We start from the raw sequence: 21,013 nt of genomic DNA on the forward strand, positions 1-21,013 counted from the left end.
GTAAGTTGGGAGCCCCTCTACCAGATGGATCTGTGGAGGAGACTTCTGAAAAGGGTGCAACAGTCTGTCCTTGTCTCTCCACCCTTACCTCTGCTGCTCTTGGACCAAATCTTTCGCACTCACATTACTTCCCTAAGAATTCATTTTAGTAACTTAAAATTGTCTTTCTAATTAGATGGTAGAGAGGATTTCAAGTACTTTCTCATTCAAAACACCTCATACATTCAGTTCAGTGAATGCAAGAGCCACTCTGTTTTTGACTTTTAAAATATTCAGTTTTACAGAGTTCCTCTTTCCCACTCTTTCCCTATTGTGTTAAACTGTAGGCACAACTAAAACTTGGATTAGAGCCTAAATCTATCTTTTTCTCTTTCCAGTCCTGCACACTAGTAACATCTATTGCATCTAAATTCTTTCTGAACATTTTTTTTAAACTAAAGGGATATAAGCACATGACTGGATATTTGGGAAAACAACAAGGGAGAAAATGACCCATACTCCCACACTTGATCTGTTACTGGCATTTACGGTTAATCATTGAACTACGTGAGGGTTAGGGGTGCCTACACCCTGCACAGTCAAAAAATCCATGTATAACTTTGACTCCCCCCAATATTTAAGTCATCCCTAGATATCTGTGGGGATTGGCTTCAAGATCCCTGCTGACAAAAATCTGCATATGCTCAAGTCCCTTATATTAAATGATGTAGGAAAATGCATTTAATCAGCATTCCATGTTTGCAAATTTCCAACCGCAGGTTGAAAATACTGTCTTCCATCTGCAATTGGTTGTATCCACGGATGTGAAACCTGTAGGTACAGAGTGCTGCCTGTATATTTATTGAAAAAATTTGTGTATAAGTGGACCTTTGCAGTTCAGACTTGTGTTCAAGAGTCAATTGTATTTCCTTCGGATTTTTTTTCTGATATTTTTGTATAATAAAAATTAGTTTTTATATTTTGTGTATTTAACATTAGGTATTAAGGATTTTATATGGTTTTTATTACCTTTATGCAATGGCTGCATCATATTCCAACAAATGGATGTAACAATGGAGCCATTTTCCTTTTATTGGAAATTTCAGGCATTTCTCATTTTTGTTGTTGTTGCAAACAAGGCAGTATGTAGTGAATGTTAATGTCATTTTAGCATAATTTGGATTGTTCTCTAGAATCTAAGACTAGGTTCTCAGGTAGAAATCTGATCAGTGTGTGAGCTATTTTTGGCTTTTAATACAACTTCCCAATTTCCCCTGAAGCAAACGTCAATTATGTTCTATTATGAGAATTCTACTCTAGCATTGTCACCTTACCTCGTATTTTTTTCCTAAATGTACAAAAACGGAAACCAAAGTAATTGCCTTTCAGATCTCACCTCTGTCTTGGATGTGATAGAATAGTAGTGTGTGCTTTCTCCTTTCACCTTCCTTGTAACCAACAGGAGGGACTGTGAAAGGGCTGGCCTAGGTATCGTTAACTTTTTATTTAAATGAGATTCAGTATTAAGAAAACGACTGAGAATGGGGCAATGATAAAAGTTTAAGCAGGTCATAAGCTGTATCAGTGGTATTTTCTCCAAGCTTATCAAGGATATTTTCCCAAAGTCAGATAGTAAGTGATAGTTATATAGTATATAACCTGGTACAGGTTCTGATCCTAGTGTTCTTTTTACTATAGTAACTCTGCAAACTTAGAATGAACTGTCCTCTCTCCAATTTTAGTTTTTATCTAACTTCTACAGACATTTACTGCTACCTATATGCTACTTAAATTTCCCACATATATGCCTTTGGTCAAGATGTTTCCTCTGCTTTTAATCCCATCTTCCTTTCCTCAGTCCCTAAATCACAAATAACAAAGGAAAAATTCCACTCTCATAAAACAATTTAAAATTTTTGCTTCTCAAGTATCTTACCCCAAAATGTTTTCTTTACTAACACTATGGGTAGGTTTTGTTTACGTTTACCATACCAGCTACTGTATACAGTAAATTAATGTGTTTATGTAATCTCTGATCCCTATATTATGAAGGGTGAGAGTCTTAGTCTGCTCTGATGCCATAAAAAAAAACAAAAAAAAAACAGACGGGGATGATAAATAGCATTTATTTTCTCACCACGCCCCGACTAGGGCTGGGGACTCCAAGATCAGGATGTTGGCAAGTTTGGTTCCTTCTGAGGCCTCTTTCCTTGGCTTATACATGGCTGTCTTTTCCTTATCTTCATGTGGTCTTCCAAATTTCCTTTTCATAAGGACACCAGTCATAAGATTTCAGCCCACCCTAGTGACTTCATTTTCACTTAATCACCTCCTAAAAGGCCCTGTCTCCAATCACAATCACATTCCGAGACACTGATTTAGGGCTTCAACATATACATTTTGGGGGTAAAAACACAAATAATACCAGAAACTGCTAAAAAACGAAGCTTACTTATTCAATAATTCATTCAGCTTTCTTTTTTTATTGAAACTTCAATTCTTTTGACAAAAATATAAGTGGTCTTTTTCTGATCTCAGATTAGTGAAGAATATCTTAAACATGTATAAAGTTAACTTATGATAACAGCTCTAAAAAACACCCCAAAAGCTATAGTTGTTCATTTCTCGCTCCTGTAAGTTTAAGGCACATACACATGACTGGCAGGGTGGCTCTCCTCCAAGCCATCAGTTTGATGGCAGCCCTGCCATCTTCAATACATGGCTGCCAAAATGCCCTGGGTTTTCTAACCTAGTCAACTGGAAGGGAGACAAGAGCACAGAGGTGTCAGAGCTTTCATGGGCCTAGCCAAGAAGTAGCACACATCACCTCTACTCATTCTCTTGGTTAGGACTCAGTCACCTAGACATGTTGAACAATACAATCTGTGAAATGTGATCTAGCTGTGCACCTAGGAAGAAAAACAAATTTCTGATAAATTGGTAGCAATCTGAAACAAGACTCAAAAAGCACTATAAAAGACTGATAAATTCAACTACATTAAGATCAGGAAAAAAAAAAAAAGATCAGGAAAACACAAAATAGAAATCACAGCCCATGATAATGAAAAGCTGCTCAATTATATTAGTAATAATAGATATGCAAATTAATCCACAATTAGATACTACTATTTCACACCTTACAGATTATCAAATCTTTAAAAATCTGTCAGGCCCTAGCCTGTTTAGCTTAGTGGAAAGAGTGTTGGCCTATGGACTGAAGGGTCCTGGGTTCGATTCCAATCAAGGGCATGGTTGTAGTCTTGATCCCCAGCCCTAGTCGGGGCGTGTGCAAAGGCAACCAATGGATGTGCCTCCCTCAAGACGATGTTTCTCTCTCTTTCTCTCCCTTCCCACTCTCTCAAAAAATCAATGGAAAAATATCCTCAAGTGAGGATTAACAAAAAAATAATTTTAAAAATGTCAGAACCAAGTATTCATAAACACATAGAGTGGTGGGAACTCTCGTCTATTGCTGTTGGGTGTGTAAATTGTTAAATGTATTATAGAAAGTTTGGCATTACTGATTTTAGAGAGAGAAATGATTTGTTGTCCCATTTATTTATACATTCATTGGTTGATTCTTTTATACGCCCTGACTGGGGATCAAACCTGCAACTTTGGTGTATCGGGACAGCTCTCTAACCAACTGAGCTACTCAGCCAAGGCTTGGCATTACTTATTCAGGCTGAAAAACGTATGTATCTTATGACTCATCATGAAAATGTGTCTATGTCTAGGGCTTTTCACAGGGAGCTAAGGCATGTTGACATGTTGTTTTATAATAGGCCTAAAGTGGAAATACTCTAAAAGCCCATTGACAGAAGAATAGATTCATAAGTTGTGGTATACTCCTACAAAGAAATACTGAGCACCAGTAAATATGACTGGACCACAGCTACACAGAAATACAGATGATTCTCAAAACACACGTGCAGTGAAAGTACAAAAGTATTCCATGTATGTAAAATTCCAGAATAAGCAAAACTAAATAGTGTAATGTCCAGACATGAGTAAATAGTATGTATACATTATACAAAGGAATGATAACATAAAACTCGGAGTATTTTATTTGTTAACCTTTGGTGAAGAGAAAGGGAGATGAGTTTGGAGAGATTGTAAGGGGCTTTGTGATTCTGAAAATGACCTAATTCTTAACTAGGGTGAAGATGCCTGGGAGGTTCTTTTTATAATTATTTACTGTCACATATCTTCATATACTTTTGCATTATATTATTTATTGTGAAATAATTGTATCCAATAACTGGATACAATAGTTTGTTATGAAATATTGCTAACATACAAATAAACAAAATAGCCTGGTTTTAAAGAACATTCACATATGTACCACACAGATTTATCCATTCTTAACATGCCAGATTTGTTTCAGATCATTTGCTTTTTTCAAATATGTTTTTATTGATTTAAGAAAGGGAGAAAGAGAAACATCAGTGATGAGAATCATCCATCTGCTGCCTCCTGCACGCCGCCTACTGGGGGTTGAGCCACAACCCGGGCATGTGCCCGGACAGGGAATGGTTAAAACAACTCTCTAAGCAGTTTTCTACTGCCCCTTCTTTCCAGTTAGAAACTTGTGGATGTGAGGGATCCTCTTCCTCCCGTTATTGTACTGGGAAATGGGAAAGAAAAAATAATGGGGATATGTAGAGTTTTAAAAACACACTTAAATGGAAAAGCATAGGTAATTACTATAGACATGATAAAAGGAACATTTGTACATTGTTAAACTTGAAGTTTGATACAAGTAACTTTCCATGTGGCAACAGTTGTGTTGATTGGCTAGGTTTCTCCCATGTGTTTTATACAATTTGGAATTGATAAACCATTTTTATTTTACAAAAAATATGCTTGGAATAACTGTGGGAATGAAAGGATATGGCTCCTCAAGGATTATATTTAACACTTTTTTAGTACAAGCCATTTACTTGTGGGAGAGGTGCTGAAACACTGGTAGGGGAGTGAAGGGACAGATAAGGGAAAAGACAGCTGCCATTGTAAGTGAATGTGTATAATCCCATGGGAAAATCTGAAAACAGTGTACAACAGATGCTTCAGATAACCTATGTGCTCCTCCCAAGGGGAGGGAGATCTGGTTTATATCAAATTCCCATCAAGCACTGGGTAAAGCCTGCTCCCAGGATATACAGAGCAGTGGCCTTTCATGATTTTAGAAAAAGCCTGCAGACCAACAGATGAAGATAGTCCAAGGCAAATGAAACACACAGAGAGGCTAAGGCCAAAGGGGCAGGAGCAGGACACCAACAGCATCTGCTGTAAGCACTGACTTAGAACTCTTCATAGAATGTAGTAATTTTCAACCAGCACACTGCTATGCGGGAAGAATTTTTAAAATATGCAATACCTGACCATTTAGTCAGGGGTGCTAACCTCTTTTCCCTTAGATTGTCAAATAAAAAAAATGACAACAGAAACACAATAGTAGCTTTCCGGTGTGAATGAATCAAAATCTTACCTACTTTTTTGGGCAAATCGGCCAAAAATATATTTTTTGATGTGCCACAGAGTTTTAGTAAATAGTTTATGTGTGCCATGAGATGAAAAACGTTGAAAATCACTACAGTAGAACTAAATTTTATTAAAAATTTTTATTCTTAATACCTCACTAGCTACAAGAGGCACTTACTTTTAAACAGCCTATCAATATCAAGTCATTATTCTGTGTAAAACCAAGAAAGGCCTTCTTAAATCATTCATAATATATTAAATGATCTCCAGCCTGGGGGACCACAGAGCAAAGCTACCAAGCCTCCCTTATGCCTTGACTTGGGGGGAACAAAGGTATAGGGGCTCAAGGGAAACTGGATACAACAGCCTATTACATTTTCTATTAAGTAATTCTGGACTACAGCAAGGTTACCTACAAAATGAGGGCCCCCACAGAAAGACGGACTTCAGCTCTTGTTTATTATTTTTGTAAAACGATCTAATTACATATACTTGCAATAGTGACAAGTACTGGTCTTTAAATTATAGCTTTTCTCATTAGTCACATAGATACCTGCTCTCTGTGAGTACTCTGATGCTTAATAAAGCTTGTGCGCCAACTGAAAGATTTCCCGCATTTGTCACATCTATAGGGTCTCTCTCCATTATGAATGACCTTGTGTCGACGAAGATTTGACTTAAAACTAAAAGTTTTTCCACATTCTCTACATTCAAATAATTTCCCCTTAGTATGGGTCCTTTGATGCTGAATGAGATCTATATTCCGACCAAAGGATTCTCCACATTCACTGCATTTGTGAGCGTTCTGTTTACTGTGAATTTGTTGATGGCTCTTAAGGGTTGAGTTCCGAACAAAGGCTTTTCCACATTCAAGGCATTTATGGGGTTTTTCTCCGCTGTGGATTACCTGATGTCGAATTAGAGTTGAATTCTGACTAAATGTTCTTTCACATTCACTACATTTATAGGGTTTTTCTTTGGTATGGATCCTTTTATGTTCAACAAGATATGCCATCTGACGGAAACATTTTCCACATTCATGACATCTATATGGCTTTTCTTGAGGGTGACACTGTTTATGGGCAGTAAGAGCAGACTTCTGTTTGAAGGCTTGCCCACATATGTCACACTCAAAGGGATCCTCTGAAGTGTGAAATCTCTGATGTCGAACAAAATTTGCCTGACGTTTGAAGGCTCTTCCACATTCACTGCATTCATAAGATTTTGCATTTGTCAGAATTTGCTTCTGCCTCAAAAACAATGATCTCTGATTGAAGGGTTTTCCATACTCACTATATTTGCCCTGCTTCTTACTTGTTTGACCATTCTGATCTTGAAAAAGGTTAAGGTTTTGAAGGAAGTACTTGTTGTATTCATTATCAACAGTAGGAAGTACAACTCTGTAAATGTCCACAAATTTGTTAAATTTAAGTAACTTTTCTGAAGGCGTCATGGCCGTCTTCTGCTTTACCACCGATATCTTACATGACTCTGTATTTTCAGAAATTTTCTGCTTTGGAGTTAGCTTTATCATCTGGTATCTGGCTTCAGAACCTAGCAAAAAATAAAAATAATAATAAAAAAATATATATGGCTGGTTTGGTTCAGTAGATAGAGCGTCGGACTGCGGACTGAAAGGTTCCAGGTTGGATTCCAGTCAAGGGCACATGCCTGGGTTTCAGGCTCGATCCCCCGGTGGGGAATGTGCAGGAGGCAGCGAATCAATGATTCTCTCTCATCATCGATGTTTCTATCTCTCTCTCCCTCTCCCTTCTTCTCTGAATTCAATAAAAATATATTTTAAAAAAAGAAAATATATAAATCACCTGTTCACACAGAAGAAAAAAAGGGAAAAGAAGCCAACTGTTTGTAATATAAGACACTGAAATGAAGCTAAGAAATGTTTGCTTAGTTACATCATCATAATAGAGAGGCCAAAATTCTGATTTTAATAGGACTCTCAGCTTTTATAACTGAAAGAGCTCTTGATATCAACCAACCAACTAAAAAATGTACAAGAAGGTATTATCCCAGCCAGTGTGGCTCAGTGGTTGAATGTCGACCTCTGAACCAGGAGATCAAGGTTTGATTCCGAGTCAGCACGTGCCGGGGTTGTGGGCTTTGATCCCCAGTGGGGGGCATGCAGAAGGCAGCCAATCAATGATTCTCTCTCATTGATGTTTTTATCCATCTCTCTTCCTCTCCCTTCCTCTCTGAAATCAATAAGAATATATTTTTTAAAAAAGTGTGTTAGTGCCCTGACCGGTTTAGCTCAGTGGATAGAGCGTCTGCCTGCAGACTGAAGGGTCCTAGGTTCGATTCTGGTCAAGGGCATGTACCTTGGTTGCGGGCACATCCCCAGTGGGGGGTGTGCAGGAGGCAGCTGATCGATGTTTCTCTCTCATCGATGTTTCTAACTCTCTATCCCTCTCCCTTCCTCTCTGTAAAAAAAAATCAATAAAATATATTTTTTTAAAAAGTGTGTTAGAGAATGTGAGAACAAAGTGAACCCCTCATCATTACTGAAAAGCAACTTACTAAAGGTACTCAGTAGTGTAACATAAATGTGGGGGGGGAGAGTATCTTATACGATAAACATGTTTTTTAATATATCTGGGAGGAAGAACTCCTTAAAAATGAAAAAAAGTGTAAGATAGAAAGAAAAGGAACCAGAGAGAAGAAGGTACAAAAGTCAACAAAATAGAGCAGAGGTAATCCACCAGGGTGGTTTTACATCCTAGGAGACATTTGACAATGTCTGGAGATAATTTTGGTTGTCACAACTGGGGTGGTGCTACTGGCATCTAGTGGGTGGAAGCCAAGAATGCTGCTGAATATCCTACAATGCACAGGACAGCTCCCCTCAACAAAGAACTATCAAGCTCAAATGTCGAAGTGCTCCAACTGAGAAACCTTGGAGTAGAGGGACATGGAAAAGGGTAGAAGCAGCAACAGGAGATAGTAAGTAGGAAAAAGTAGGTACATCAAGAAATACCAAGTAACACCAAAAGCAAAATGAAAGCAAGGGAACAAGAGAAAGGATAAGTAATGAGGGTAGAAGAAAGCAATAGCTAATATGGCATAAGAGCTGTCAGAAAACACCAGACCAGCTGCTTCAGTGAAGTACTTTAATGCAAAAGAGAATGCGCTTTGCAAACTTGAAATCAAATCCCAACTAGCAATCTTCTGTGTGATAGATTATCTTTTTAAAATACATATATATTTTTTATTGAATTCAGAGAGGAAGGGAGATAGAAACATCAATATTGAGAATCATTGATTGGCTGCCTCCTGCACGCCCCCTACTGGGGATCAGGCCTGTGCCCTTGATGGGAATCAAACCCAGGACCCTTCAGTCCACAGGCTGATGCTCCGTGTGAGAGATATCTTAATCTATTAGTTTCTTCCTCTGGAAAATGGAGCTTATGGTATTACTACTACCTTCAAAGGGTAGTAGGGATGAAGAAGTGAGAGAAGGTATGCTAAACACCTGGCTCAGTATTAAGGACACAGAAGGAGCTTCATTAATGTGATTCCCTTCCTCTTTACGGTTTCTGCTTGTCTGGGACTTCTCACCCACCTGGGCAAGCACTACTGGAAGCCCTTCTAGTCCCAGCTCTTGGTAGATCCAGGATCCATGGGTCTTCCCACTGTTCCAGCTGACAGATCACCTCAGGTTTCGGAATCTGAAATCCTATTCATGGGGAAGTAAATGGATGTGATGGTTAGTGAGTTACAGAGATGCCCTAGAGCTCAGATTAACCACTTTGGGTCTACAGTGGCAAGGAGATAAGGACAATAATCAAAAGGGCTCCTGAGAATAGAAATCCGCACAATCTTTGTGAAAATCTGACAATCTTTATTGACAGCCTGAATGATATTCACCCCTTGGATGTGGTAAACTCACTCTTAGAAATGGCTCAGTGGTTGAGCATTGACCTATGAACCAGGAGATCATGGGTCCGATTCCTGGTCAGGGCGCACGCCTGGGTTGCAGGCTCAGTCCCCAGTTGGAGGCATGCAGGAGGCAGCCTATCAATGATTCTCTCTCATCATTGATGTTTCTATCTCTCTCTTTCCCTTTCCCTTCCTCTCTGAAATCAATAAAAAATATTAAAAAGAAAAGAAATACAGCCAAAGGAAAAAATTAAGGTTCCAGAGATTTTCAGCAGAGTTGCAACAATGTAGAACTGGAAATAAATGTTAATAGGGGAATAATTAAAGTATAGCAATTAATATAATAAAGGGAAAAGTATTAGGCACATATTAAAAATCCATGTTTAAAAAATATTTATTGAGGGTCAATGGGGGGAAAAAGGGATATATGTAATACTTTCAATAATAATAATTTTTTAAAAACATATTAAAACAGGGAAGTGCTCCCTGTACATTTTTAAAGCAGAATACAGAACTCATGTAGAGTATAATTCAAAACTCATGTAAAGTATGATCCAAATTTAATGTTTTAAAACTATACGTGGATATGTACATAAGTATACATATATATGAAAAGAGTAGGAAAAAGTAAACCAAAATGTTGACAAGTTATTTCTGAGCACTGGGACTTTTTATTTTCTACTCTATTGCTGAAATATCATTCAATAATACATATATATTAAGAAACTTAAAAGTACCATACCCGCTAACTCCAACATTCCAGTCTTAGGAATACCAGTATATCTTGGGAATAATCAGAAATTCACATAAAGATTTATAGTCAGAATATCCATTGGCACTTTATCATATAGAAAATGATAAACACACAAGCGAATCAACAACTAAAACAAAGCCAAGCTTAATATTCCTGAATGGGAAAATAATTAAATGGTAAGGATCATACAATAGATTTACATTAAGATTATTTACTATATTATGGGGGTTTTTAATAGCAGAGGGAAAATTCTGATGCTATAATGTTAAGTTTTAAAGGGATTACAGAATTATACAAAGAATATGCTCAACTACATTTTAAAAAAATGTTTTTACTGATTTTAGAGAGAGAGAGGGAGAGAGAGAAACATTAATCGGTCACCTCCCACATGTACTCTGACCAGGGCAAACCAACTGAGCCACACTGGCCAAGGCACTCAGCTACATTTTTTAAAGCATGGGGAAAAAAATACTGGAAGTAAATACTCCAAAATATTAACAGTATTACCCCTGAATGTTTTTTCCTTCCCTTCATGCTTTTCTATACCTTCCATGTATTCAAATATGCTCTTGTATTTTTTTTTTAAAGAAAAAGAATCATAAAAAAACCCCAGAGGTGGGTAGATAATCCTATGACAGAAACTGAGTCAAGAGTGTCAGTGTGAGGGTCAAGCATATATCCCCAGAAAGAAAACTATTTATCCAGGTAACTTCCACAGTAGGACATTCTGCATTGGCTTAAGAGAAAGGCTGGCTCCTGGGAAGAAAGAAGCAGTGAAGGTTCAGAAATAAAGTCAAGTCAGTTAAGAATCATTTCCTGGGCAACGAGTGATGTTGCATACAAGGAAGGAATCATTTCCAGAGAAAAGAAATAAGACATTTCAAGAGAGTAAGAAGCTAACCTTTGGGAATCCAATCAGCCACAATCTTTTCAACTCCAAGAAGTCTTATAGATATAGAGGTCAATGGTGGTGGGAAATGAACTCTAAAACAAAAGGAAACTTCCTCATCCCCAATCCCTTATCTGAAGCCAGATGAGTTTCAGGATTCAGAATTTTTCCAGATTTAGTAAGGGTGACTTTCTATTATATACTACCCCAAAACCTAACAGGGTTTGGAACTGTACCTTTAATCAAGCACATTAATATTCCTGATGCTAAATATATAGATACAAAAGTCAAATGGGAAAAATCCTATATAATAAAAGCCTAATATGCAAATCGACCGAACGGCAGAACAACCAATTGCTATTACACACACTGACCACCAGGGGGTAGGCACTCAACGCAGGAGCTGCCCCCAGCCCACAGACCCTAGCCCCGCCAAGGCAGGTGCCAGTAGGGGCACCCTGATCGCCCCGCCAGTCACCCCACAGATTGGCCCTGATCGCTGGCCATGCCTAGGAACCCTACCTGTGCACGAATTTCGTGTACCAGGCCTCTAGTAAGGATGATAAATAGCTTGACTTGTAGGGTGAAGTCAAGTTCGGCCATTGGATGACCAGGTTGAATCTTGTAGCCAAATGAGTTATGAAAACATTTCTGGTTTTCAGTGCTTTTTCTGATTTTAGAATTTGTGTAGACAATCAAAGGCAAATCTGTAAGCCAAGTCATTACCCAACAAAATCATGTTTCTGTAATTCTCCAGCATCACATCTCTGTAGAGGTCCTTTTGAGCCCAATCAAGTTTGTTCCACTCTTCTCTGGTGAAGTACATAGCCACATCCTCAAAGGACAGCAACTCCTAAAAACACAGTGACTAATTATAGCTTCAATTCTGACAATAACTTTGTGAGCTGCTATTATTCTATGAGTCATGTTTGATTAGATAAAGTGATTTGGCCAAGTTCATTCAATTAGTAAGTAGATTCAGGGATCAACTTCAGTCTTCCCAGACATGTCTTTTTTCTTTAGAGGGCCAGAAGCTTTTTCTTTAGAGGGCCAGATAAGTATTTTAGGCTTCTCCGGCCCTTTGGTCTTTGCTGCAATTATTCAGCTCTGCTACTGTAGCACAAAAGAAAGCCATGGAAAGCAAATGGGCATCACTGTGTTCCAATAAAACTTTACTATCAGGTCCAGGTCAACTTGCCCAAATCCTGCTCTATACACACCACCCTTTGCAAATGATTTTTCTGCCAGGGCTCGCACAGGGAAGAGATAGCACACTCAAATGAGGTCACTGAGGATAGCTTAGTGTGCAGACTAGTCACAAAAGAATGGACAGGTTTCCAACAGGGCCTGCTGAAGCATGCAGGGGCTGGCTCTCCTAGGGAACCATTACCGACTAAGTCTGATGGAGAAAGCAGGGAAGGGGTTATTAGAATATAGAAAGTTGTTGAGAGGAAACAAGGCTGAAACCAGGGTCTTAGAGAAATGCAGCCCAACAAGGAGGAAGCTGTAGGAATAAGCATCTGACATTAATTTCCTCCAAGCCTCTGGTCCCCTGACTCCCACCATTCCATTGCCAAAAACCAACCAGAAGCCAGAGGGCAAGGGAGCCCACTGATGATAAATATAAAGGTCAGCCTCCCAGGGCACAGACCAAAGTCAGGAAAAGTACAGAGTATACCCAGGGGGATCAGGTGTTCGGCACAATGTACGCAGTCGAAGTTTCCATTTGCAAATGTGTGTTCACCTCAGATGGGCCAAGAACAGAAGGTATCTCATTCATATGCTATTGGAGCAGAGGCCTGGTTGTCTGCTCACTATACTCCTTTCTCTTATAAGACATTGATGGAGTGGGTTCAGGGGGTATTTGTGCAGAACAGAGGTGCTCACTAACAGAGAATACCCACCCCATCCTGAGAAGCTTCTCACACCTCTCCTCTGGATTCAGACACCACAATCTCCCAAATTCCATGGCCTTTCTTTCCTCCCCACTGACCCTGACTTCCTCAGGCTCTCTCTCACCACCATCCTAAATGTCTCTCCTTTTATTGCCTCCTAAACCTGACCAACTCAGCTATCTGCATTCTCTATATCTACATGAAGGTTATTAGGTGCCAGGGGATGAAATGGTTTAATCTCCCATGAGTTATCTCTGTACATTTGGTGTTACAGTTGAGCCCTTAAAGATTCTCAAAAACTCTTGCTCTTATATTCCCCACAGTGGTACTCTACATATTTATCACTCCTGTTCCTTTAAGAAACGTTTACTGAGCACCAATAAGTTGTTAACCTTCATGCTATCGGTCAGTAATAAATATAAGGTTACAACTCAGGCTGTGAACTGCTCAACTCTATTATAATAAAAGTGGTGTGATGGGGCCCCCTCGAGTGCTAAGTGCACAACTGTACAACCCTATAGCAGTCCTGGTCCCTGCTTCAGGAAGTGAACGATCCAGTGGAGGAAGATGGAGAAACCAACATGGGAATGATCCAGTGGTCAACACCCCTGGGAGGTAATTAGAGGGGGCTGTGAGGAGAGGGAGCTCCCCTTCCCTTTCAGAATGCACTGCCAGTTACGTCCCAGAAAACAGCCCTTGGGGCACATGCTCTTTAACTCTTCTCGTATTCCCCACCGCCTCCCCTAGACATTACCTACATTTTTACTCATTCCTCTTCTTCCTCAGAGGAAGAGGTTGTCCTTCTAGTAATCTCTCCTCCTCTGCCATTGATTCCATTCTCTCCTGTCTCTGCCAGGGTCTGAATCCAATGATGAGTCTTCCTTTTCTTTCTCTTTCCTCTCTTTTCCCCTTGTGATATTGTGATTTACAGTAAAAAATATATATATATATATATTTGGTCTTCATCCCTGTTTCTCACACAGAGTTCCTAAAACCCCTGGAATTTCCTAAAGGAATAATACCAAATGAGCATCTTTTAATATTTGGTCTTTTGTCCTCGGTTTCTCAGATAGGTCCAGAGCCATAAAGGTAAAAGGCATGTCTTGTTACTCATAACTTTCTTCCACCACACCTGAGTTTATGTTAATGAGATGAACTTTAGAAAGTCCCTAAAAATGGCAGCACAACCACAGGATTAGAGGGTTAGAACTTTCAGACCCCTTCCACCCCCCAACTAAGAAAAGGGGAGAGGAGCTGAAGGTTAACCTATGATCAAAGGCCAATTAATTAATCAATCAAACCTATGTAATGAGCCTCCATTGAAAACCCAATATGGGTTAGTGAAGTCCTGGAGATGCTGGGAGCATGGTATGCCTGGACACAGTATGGAAGCTCTTCACCTCTTCCCACATACCTTGCCCTATACTCTCTTCCATCTGACTGTTCCTGAGTTATATCCTTTTATAATAGACCAGGAATCTAGGTAAACTGTTTTCCTGAGTCTTTGAGCCACTGCAGCATATTAATGGCATCTGAGGAAGGGGTCATGGGAACCTCCAATTTATAGCTAGTCATTCAGAAGCATAGGTGACAAACTGGACTGTGATTGGTGTCTGAACTAAGGGGCAGTCTTTCTGGACTAAGGCCTTAACCTGTAGGGCCCTATGCTAAGTCCAAATAGGCTGTCAGAATTGAGTTACATTGCAGGGCACTTAGCTGGTATCATAACTGCTTGATAAGTAGAATAACCCCACGTCTGGTGTCAGAAGTGAAAAGCATGAAAGTAGAGAAACACAGGCGTGTTCTTTCCTAAACACTCACTCCTCTCTTAACTCCTTTCCCTTAGCCAGCAAAAATGCTAAAATATCTCCTATTCTTAAAAAGATCTGCCTTGTGCCTTGCTTCCCCTCTGGTTTCCACTCTCATTCCCTCATTGGACCAACTTTTGTAAAGAAAACTCTACACACTCACCTGCAATCTGTCCCCAACCCTCCCCTGCACCCTGCCCATGAGTGCCCTACTTGAGAACACAGGCAAAAGTTATGTAGTTAATGTAGGAAGTCAGAGAGGTTTTCACAGAGAAGATGATTTTTGAGTTGAGTCTTAAAATATGAATAAGTGAGTTTGCCTGTGGACAGCAAGAACAGGAAATACAAAAGAATGGAGGAATGGAAGAGCACTATGCATCCCGGTGTGCAGATCCTCTGGCTGTGGGGGAAGGCTGGAGATAAAGCTGAGAAGGCAGGTGGAGTTTCAAGATCCCTCAGGAGATGCAGAGATGCTGGAGCAATATGGACCATCTGCTACAACCTGAATTCCCTCCCTCCTGTTCAAGACTGCACTTTAAAATTATTACAATTGCTTTCCAACTTGTCCCTTACTTTTAAACTCAATTTCTTATCATCACCAGCCATAAGCTTAATTATTGAATTTTTATAATGAGGTACTGCAGAACATATTCTAGGGAAAAGGGGAGGGCTGGGCCACAGGTTCTTTTGACTGTAGTTTTGAAAATGGATCTAGCTTCAGAAATTACTAAAAAAACCTATTCTAGTGGCTTCTTTCATTTTATCACATATTCCAACATTAAATAGTGGCTTTGTGTTAGCTAAGGTTTATTGGCCCTGTTGGAATTCCCAGAGTTGCCTAGTGAGAGAGGTTCAAATGTGTACTGATTCAATAATTAAGCTTCCATTATATCCGTTAGATGAGAACTTACCCATGTATTATAAGAATTTACCTATCTACCTTTCCAAACATCTTATAAACTCTGAAGTAAGAGTTTATCTCCCAGCATAAAGTACACAATAGGTACACAATAATGCTCACTAACAAAAACAATAAACAACTGTGGTTACAATAGCTAAAACTTACAGAGTGCTTAAAAGGTAATTAGATACTATGAAAAGTACTCCACATACCTTACTTCATTTAATCCTCACAACTCTTTACTGTAGGTACTACCATTATCCCATTTTACACATAAAGAACTCGAGTTTAAGGTCTTTACATTGCCTTCCAAGAAGGAAAAATCCCCAAATTGATAAAGATGGCTCAACTTGAACGAAAGAGTTGAAGCCACATTAAAGCCATCGCCCACTATAGTCACAGGGACTATACTGAGGAAGTGGAGGAGAACCCAGCTCACCTTCCCTGGGGCTGTCAGGAACACAGCTGCCATGGCCTGGTTTCTAAGATGGGGCAGGATCCTGGCCACAGGCTAAGCTGAAAGAGAAAAAATAAAAACTAAAGGTAAGGAGTGAGGCCAGTACACATTTGAACCTCTCTCACTAGGCAACTCTGGGAATTCCAACAGGGCCAATAAACCTTAGCTAACACAAAGCCACTATTTAATGTTGGAATATGTGATAAAATGAAAGAAGCCACTAGAATAGGTTTTTTTAGTAATTTCTGAAGCTAGATCCATTTTCAAAACTACAGTCAAAAGAACCTGTGGCCCAGCCCTCCCCTTTTCCCTAGAATATGTTCTGCAGTACCTCATTATAAAAATAGCACTGTGTCAGCAGATGAGTGGATTAAAAACCTGTGGGACATCTACACAATGGAATACTATGATGCTGTAAAAAAGAAGGAACGTTTACCATCTGCAAAGCATGGATGGACCTGGTGAGCATTATGCTAAGAGAAATAAGCCGGAGAAAGATAAATATCACATGATCTCACTCATTTGTGGAATATAATGAACAACATTAACTGATGAACAAAAATAGATCCAGAGACACAGAAGTATCAAATAGACCGCCTGCCAAACCTCAGAGGGAAGGCAGGGGAGGGTGGGGTGGTGGGGTAAGAGATCAGCCAAAGGACTTGTATCCATGCATATGAGCATGACCAATGGACACAGACCAATGGGAGCGGGCAGTTATCAGATTTCAGGCTACCTGTTATACACAAAGAAGTAATCATTGTCAAAAAGAAATTCAGCTTTACTTCATATGGATATTTTATTGAGCAAGAAACAAAACACAAACGCGGAGACTTCAAAACTCAAGGTGCTGAGAAGCTGGGCTCTCAGCAGTTGCTGCTCAGCTTATAAAGCATGTGAGGGGTAGCAGAATACACCACCCCAAAGTATGCTCCTTTGGAATGTTGATTATTTTGAGCTGCAGGCACTTAAAAAACAGCAAATGCAAAGACAGGCTTTCTATGAACTCCCTTTATCTTCCTAAAGACAGATCCTCCAAAAGGAACTCAACTGTCATAAATCCCTCCCAGGGAGTTTCATCAACCAGGGAAGATTGGCTCTTATCACAGAGAGGAGACTAGAAAACTTTGACACAAACTACCAGACCTCCCATATATTCTTCTAAGAGCCCATTCACCTTTCTAAAAAACCTCTAAAAGGTACACTCTCCATCCCCTTTCCCTATTAAGATGGGAAAAGCCTGAATTCAGGCAATCCAGGAGTTACACATTTTCCCCTGGGTATCTCCATATATTCATGAGGTACACATGTTCATAAACTTGTGTTTCTCTTAATCTTTTATTGCAAGGATTTCAGCTAACTCAGAAGGGTAGAGAGAAAATTATTTTTCTCCCCCCTAGACATGAATGAAGAAGTACCTTGTTTTCCATTGATTTTTTAAAAATATATATTTCTTTACTGATTTCAGAGAGGAAGGGAGAGGGAGATAGAATCAATGATGAGAGAGAATCATTGATGGGCTGCCTCCTGCACGCCCCCTCCTGGAGATCGAGCCCGCAACCCGGGTATGTGCCCTTGGCCAGAATTGAACCTGACACCCTTCAGTCCGTAGTCTGACGCCCTATCCACTGAGCCAAACTGGCCAGGGCTCCATTGATTTTTTTTAAAGAGAGTGGAAGGTACGGGGGAGGAGGCAGGGAAGGAGGGGAGACACATCTATGTCTCTCAGAGATTGGCTGCCCCTCACGTACCACCCCGACCATCCCTGGGGATTGAATCTGCATGGCCTGACGCTCTAACCACTGAGCCACTCCGGCCAGGGCCAAGTTTACTTCTTTGTAGCTGATTGGCTAAGAGGATGCAAAGTCACCCAACATAAGAAAGTTTATCTTTCATTTAAGGACAGAGTGAGCATTTTGGGGGCAATTAGGACAGTTTAAGTTTGGGTTCCCTAGCTATGGGTGAGTGGGCTCGGGGTATACCCAAACTGTGGCCTTCATTTCAGCTTTTTTTTTTTTCCAACACAAATTCAATATTGTTACCCAGGGAGTACACACGTGATGCGATACAGGTGATTTCTCTTTCTTGTGCTTTTCTGGCTACCGGTGAACCTTGCTCTGTGTGTAAGTGCATTTTAAGGAGAGCCCCTCACACACCGTTCACGTCGCTAAAAACGCGGCGCCTCTCCAGTGGGAAGGCGTCCAACCACGTCCTGAGAACGGCTCAGCGCTGGAGAAGGGACCGCACCCTTTTCCTGATCTACTGCGGACACTGGACATCCGGAACTCGGAATCTAAATGCCACTTCACAATGTGAACCCTTAAACTCTTAATCACATCTCGTTTTCCCTATAACCAAACCAAACCAAACCAAACCATAGTATCAACCAGGCAATCCATCACCCTTAACGCTACAGAAGTGACTGCGCAGAACATACTCAAAGGTTGGCGTCTGCAGGAAGACGCTGGGTCAATGCCCCGTGACTTCCCCATAAAGTGGGGTGGGGGGGCGAGCCCTGACACCTTCCGTGGCGGAGCTGCCGCGACTTCCCCGCGGCACCCACTCCTCCCATCACAGTCGCTTCTTTCTCCCCAAACCTGCTTGGCGCCTGCTCCACGAAGTCCTAGGTGTCCACTGGCAGCGACCACGTGGGCTGGGCTCCCCTCTCGAGGTTCCGGCCCCGCCCCGGGATCTGGTCCGCGACTCCATTAATCCCCAACTGAGGGCGCTAACCCGAAAGATTCCCGTGTCTCTCCCTCGTCCACTCGCCCGCTGCGAGTAGAGCAACGGCGCCTGTGGACCTTCTAGGAAACGCGGAGGCTTCGCAACTCTATGGTTGGGCTAATTGTGCCGTGGCCTCAAGTCACAGGCACCCAGCGCCTCTGATCGGGCCAATGTAAATGTTACTCAAAGTATTTAGGGTTTGATTTGGGCTAAGGGCTGCTGATTGCAGATAGAAACCCCCCCAGTATTTGATAATCATATTGTGCAAAAGTGACAATATTGGAGACTCGGGGGGCCTTAAACTCAGGAACAGTTTCCCTATCAAGCTTTATACTACTATCTGAAGTTACATGGAGCAGGGGCTGAAGAGCTATATAATAAGACATTAGGATGGAAAGAGAGGAATTTTTCAGTCTCCCATTACATGTAAGATAAAGACCACAATGGGGAGGAGATCAATAATTTTAAGTCCTACAAGTTATAGTTTCTATTGCTACTGTTTAAGCTCACCGATCCTTTCAGGTATTGGTGTGTGTGTGTGTGTTTAATTTTTTTTTTAAATATATTTTATTGATTTTTTTACAGAGAGGAAGGGAGAGGGATAGAGAGTTAGAAACATCAATGATCAGCTGCCTCCTGCACACTCCCTACTGGGGATGTGCCCGCAACCAAGGTACATGCCCTTGACCAGAATCGAACCTGGGACCCTTGAGTCCGCAGGCTGACACTCTATCCACTGAGCCAAACCGGTTAGGGCATGTGTGTTTAATTTTTTATTTATTTCAGAGAGGAAGGGAGAGGTGGAGAGAGAAACATCAGTGATGAGACAGAATCATTGATTGGTTGCCTCCTGCATGCCCCACACTGGGGATGGAGCCAACAACCCCGGCATGTGCTCTGATTGGGAATCAAATCATGATCTCCTGGTTCATAGGTCGACCATGCTGGTCGGGCTGTTGGGGTTTTTTAATCTCCAGAAGCTCCATTAATTTTTTTTTATTACCTTGTATTTTTCTGTTCATGCTTGTTTTAAATCCTTGAACATATTCAATTAATTGTTTTAAAGTCCTTGTCTCCTAATTGCATAACTTGGGTCATTTCTGGATCTGTTCCTAATGACTGATTATTTTCCTGGTTTAGGATTACACTTTCCTGCTTCTTTACATAGCTATTCATTTTTTATTGGCTAGGAAAGTGATAGATCCTCCCTTCCCCCAACTGGTGGGCGGAGTAACAGCAAACATAACATAACCTGCAGCCCAGAAATACCTGAGTGCCTAACCATGTACCTTATATGGACTATACATTAAGCCACCAATCAGCACCTGCCAAATACCCTAAGCCAGCGGTTCTCAACCTGTGGGTTGCGACCATCCGAAAACATATAGCATATCAGATATTTACATTACGATTCATAACAGTAGCAAAATTACAGTTATGAAGTAGCAACGAAAATAATTTTATGGTTGGGGGTCACCACAAAATGAGGAACTGTATTAAAGGGTCGAGGCATTAGGAAGGTTGAGAACCATTGAAAATGCTCAACAACAGGAGTCTAGTCAGAGAGACTGGAATATTCATAAAAGGGTGTTTGGACAGCCATGGGAAATTATGTAGAACATGTGATGATTAGAAAAGAAGTTCATTTGTGACAAGTGGGAAAAAAGAAGCTATGTACACAAACAATGTAACCCATGTCAATACATTAACTATCAAAAACCATACACCTCAATGTCAAAAGGTTAAATATGGAGAGTCAGATAACAGCAATTTTCTTTTCTTCGACAAGACCCAAACTGTAAGAGGACATTTATTTGGTAAATCAAGAGGTAGAAAAAGTAATTCCTAGAAGAAATGGACTTAGGAAGATAAGTTATGAAGGCAAAAGAAGGGTCCTTGGAGCCTAGGAGTGAGTAAGGTAATGGTAATGTGCCTGGGGCAGGGAGGGGGTGGGGAAAAGGAAAGGGAAAGGCAACTGGTGTGCTCTGGGGAGGAAGAGAGCACTGGGTCCTCCCTAAGAAATTTAAGGTAAATATTTTAGGGGAGGTCCCAGGGGGAAGATCTCAATAGAATATCCAGCAGTTTTCCAGGTGTGTCTTTTCAGGGTTGTGGTCGCTACTGATTGATTGGCTGGCACCAGGGAGTCATTCTTCAAAGCAGCTAGTCCTGACGTCAGCCGTGGCTGGTTTTGCTGCTTATCTGGGCCTGGAGCTAAAATACAACTG

The 21,013-nt window shown here is 40.6% G+C and overlaps 1 protein-coding gene across 4 annotated transcripts in view; it reads right to left on the bottom strand.

The window, feature by feature from the left end:
- Positions 1–4,434: 4,434 nt before the first annotated feature.
- ZNF789 (zinc finger protein 789) overlaps positions 4,435–21,013 on the bottom strand; it is a 28,312-nt gene continuing 11,733 nt past the window's right edge. Inside the window, exons 2-8 of one of the 4 annotated variants that reach the window (XM_014547312.1) lie at positions 19,699–19,708; positions 17,935–17,940; positions 16,047–16,123; positions 11,730–11,856; positions 9,044–9,157; positions 6,017–7,017; positions 4,435–4,606 (exon numbers count right to left, since the gene is read on the bottom strand). In XM_014547312.1, the coding sequence (XP_014402798.1) occupies positions 4,541–4,606; positions 6,017–7,017; positions 9,044–9,157; positions 11,730–11,856; positions 16,047–16,079 (1,341 nt within the window). In that variant the 5' untranslated portion in view covers positions 16,080–16,123; positions 17,935–17,940; positions 19,699–19,708 and the 3' untranslated portion in view covers positions 4,435–4,540. The other 3 variants (XM_005875825.2, XM_005875824.2, XM_005875823.2) reach the window with 3 other exon arrangements.

Source organism: Myotis brandtii, unplaced genomic scaffold, assembly GCF_000412655.1.
Source record: "Myotis brandtii unplaced genomic scaffold, ASM41265v1 scaffold470, whole genome shotgun sequence".
Taxonomy (NCBI): domain Eukaryota; kingdom Metazoa; phylum Chordata; class Mammalia; order Chiroptera; family Vespertilionidae; genus Myotis; species Myotis brandtii.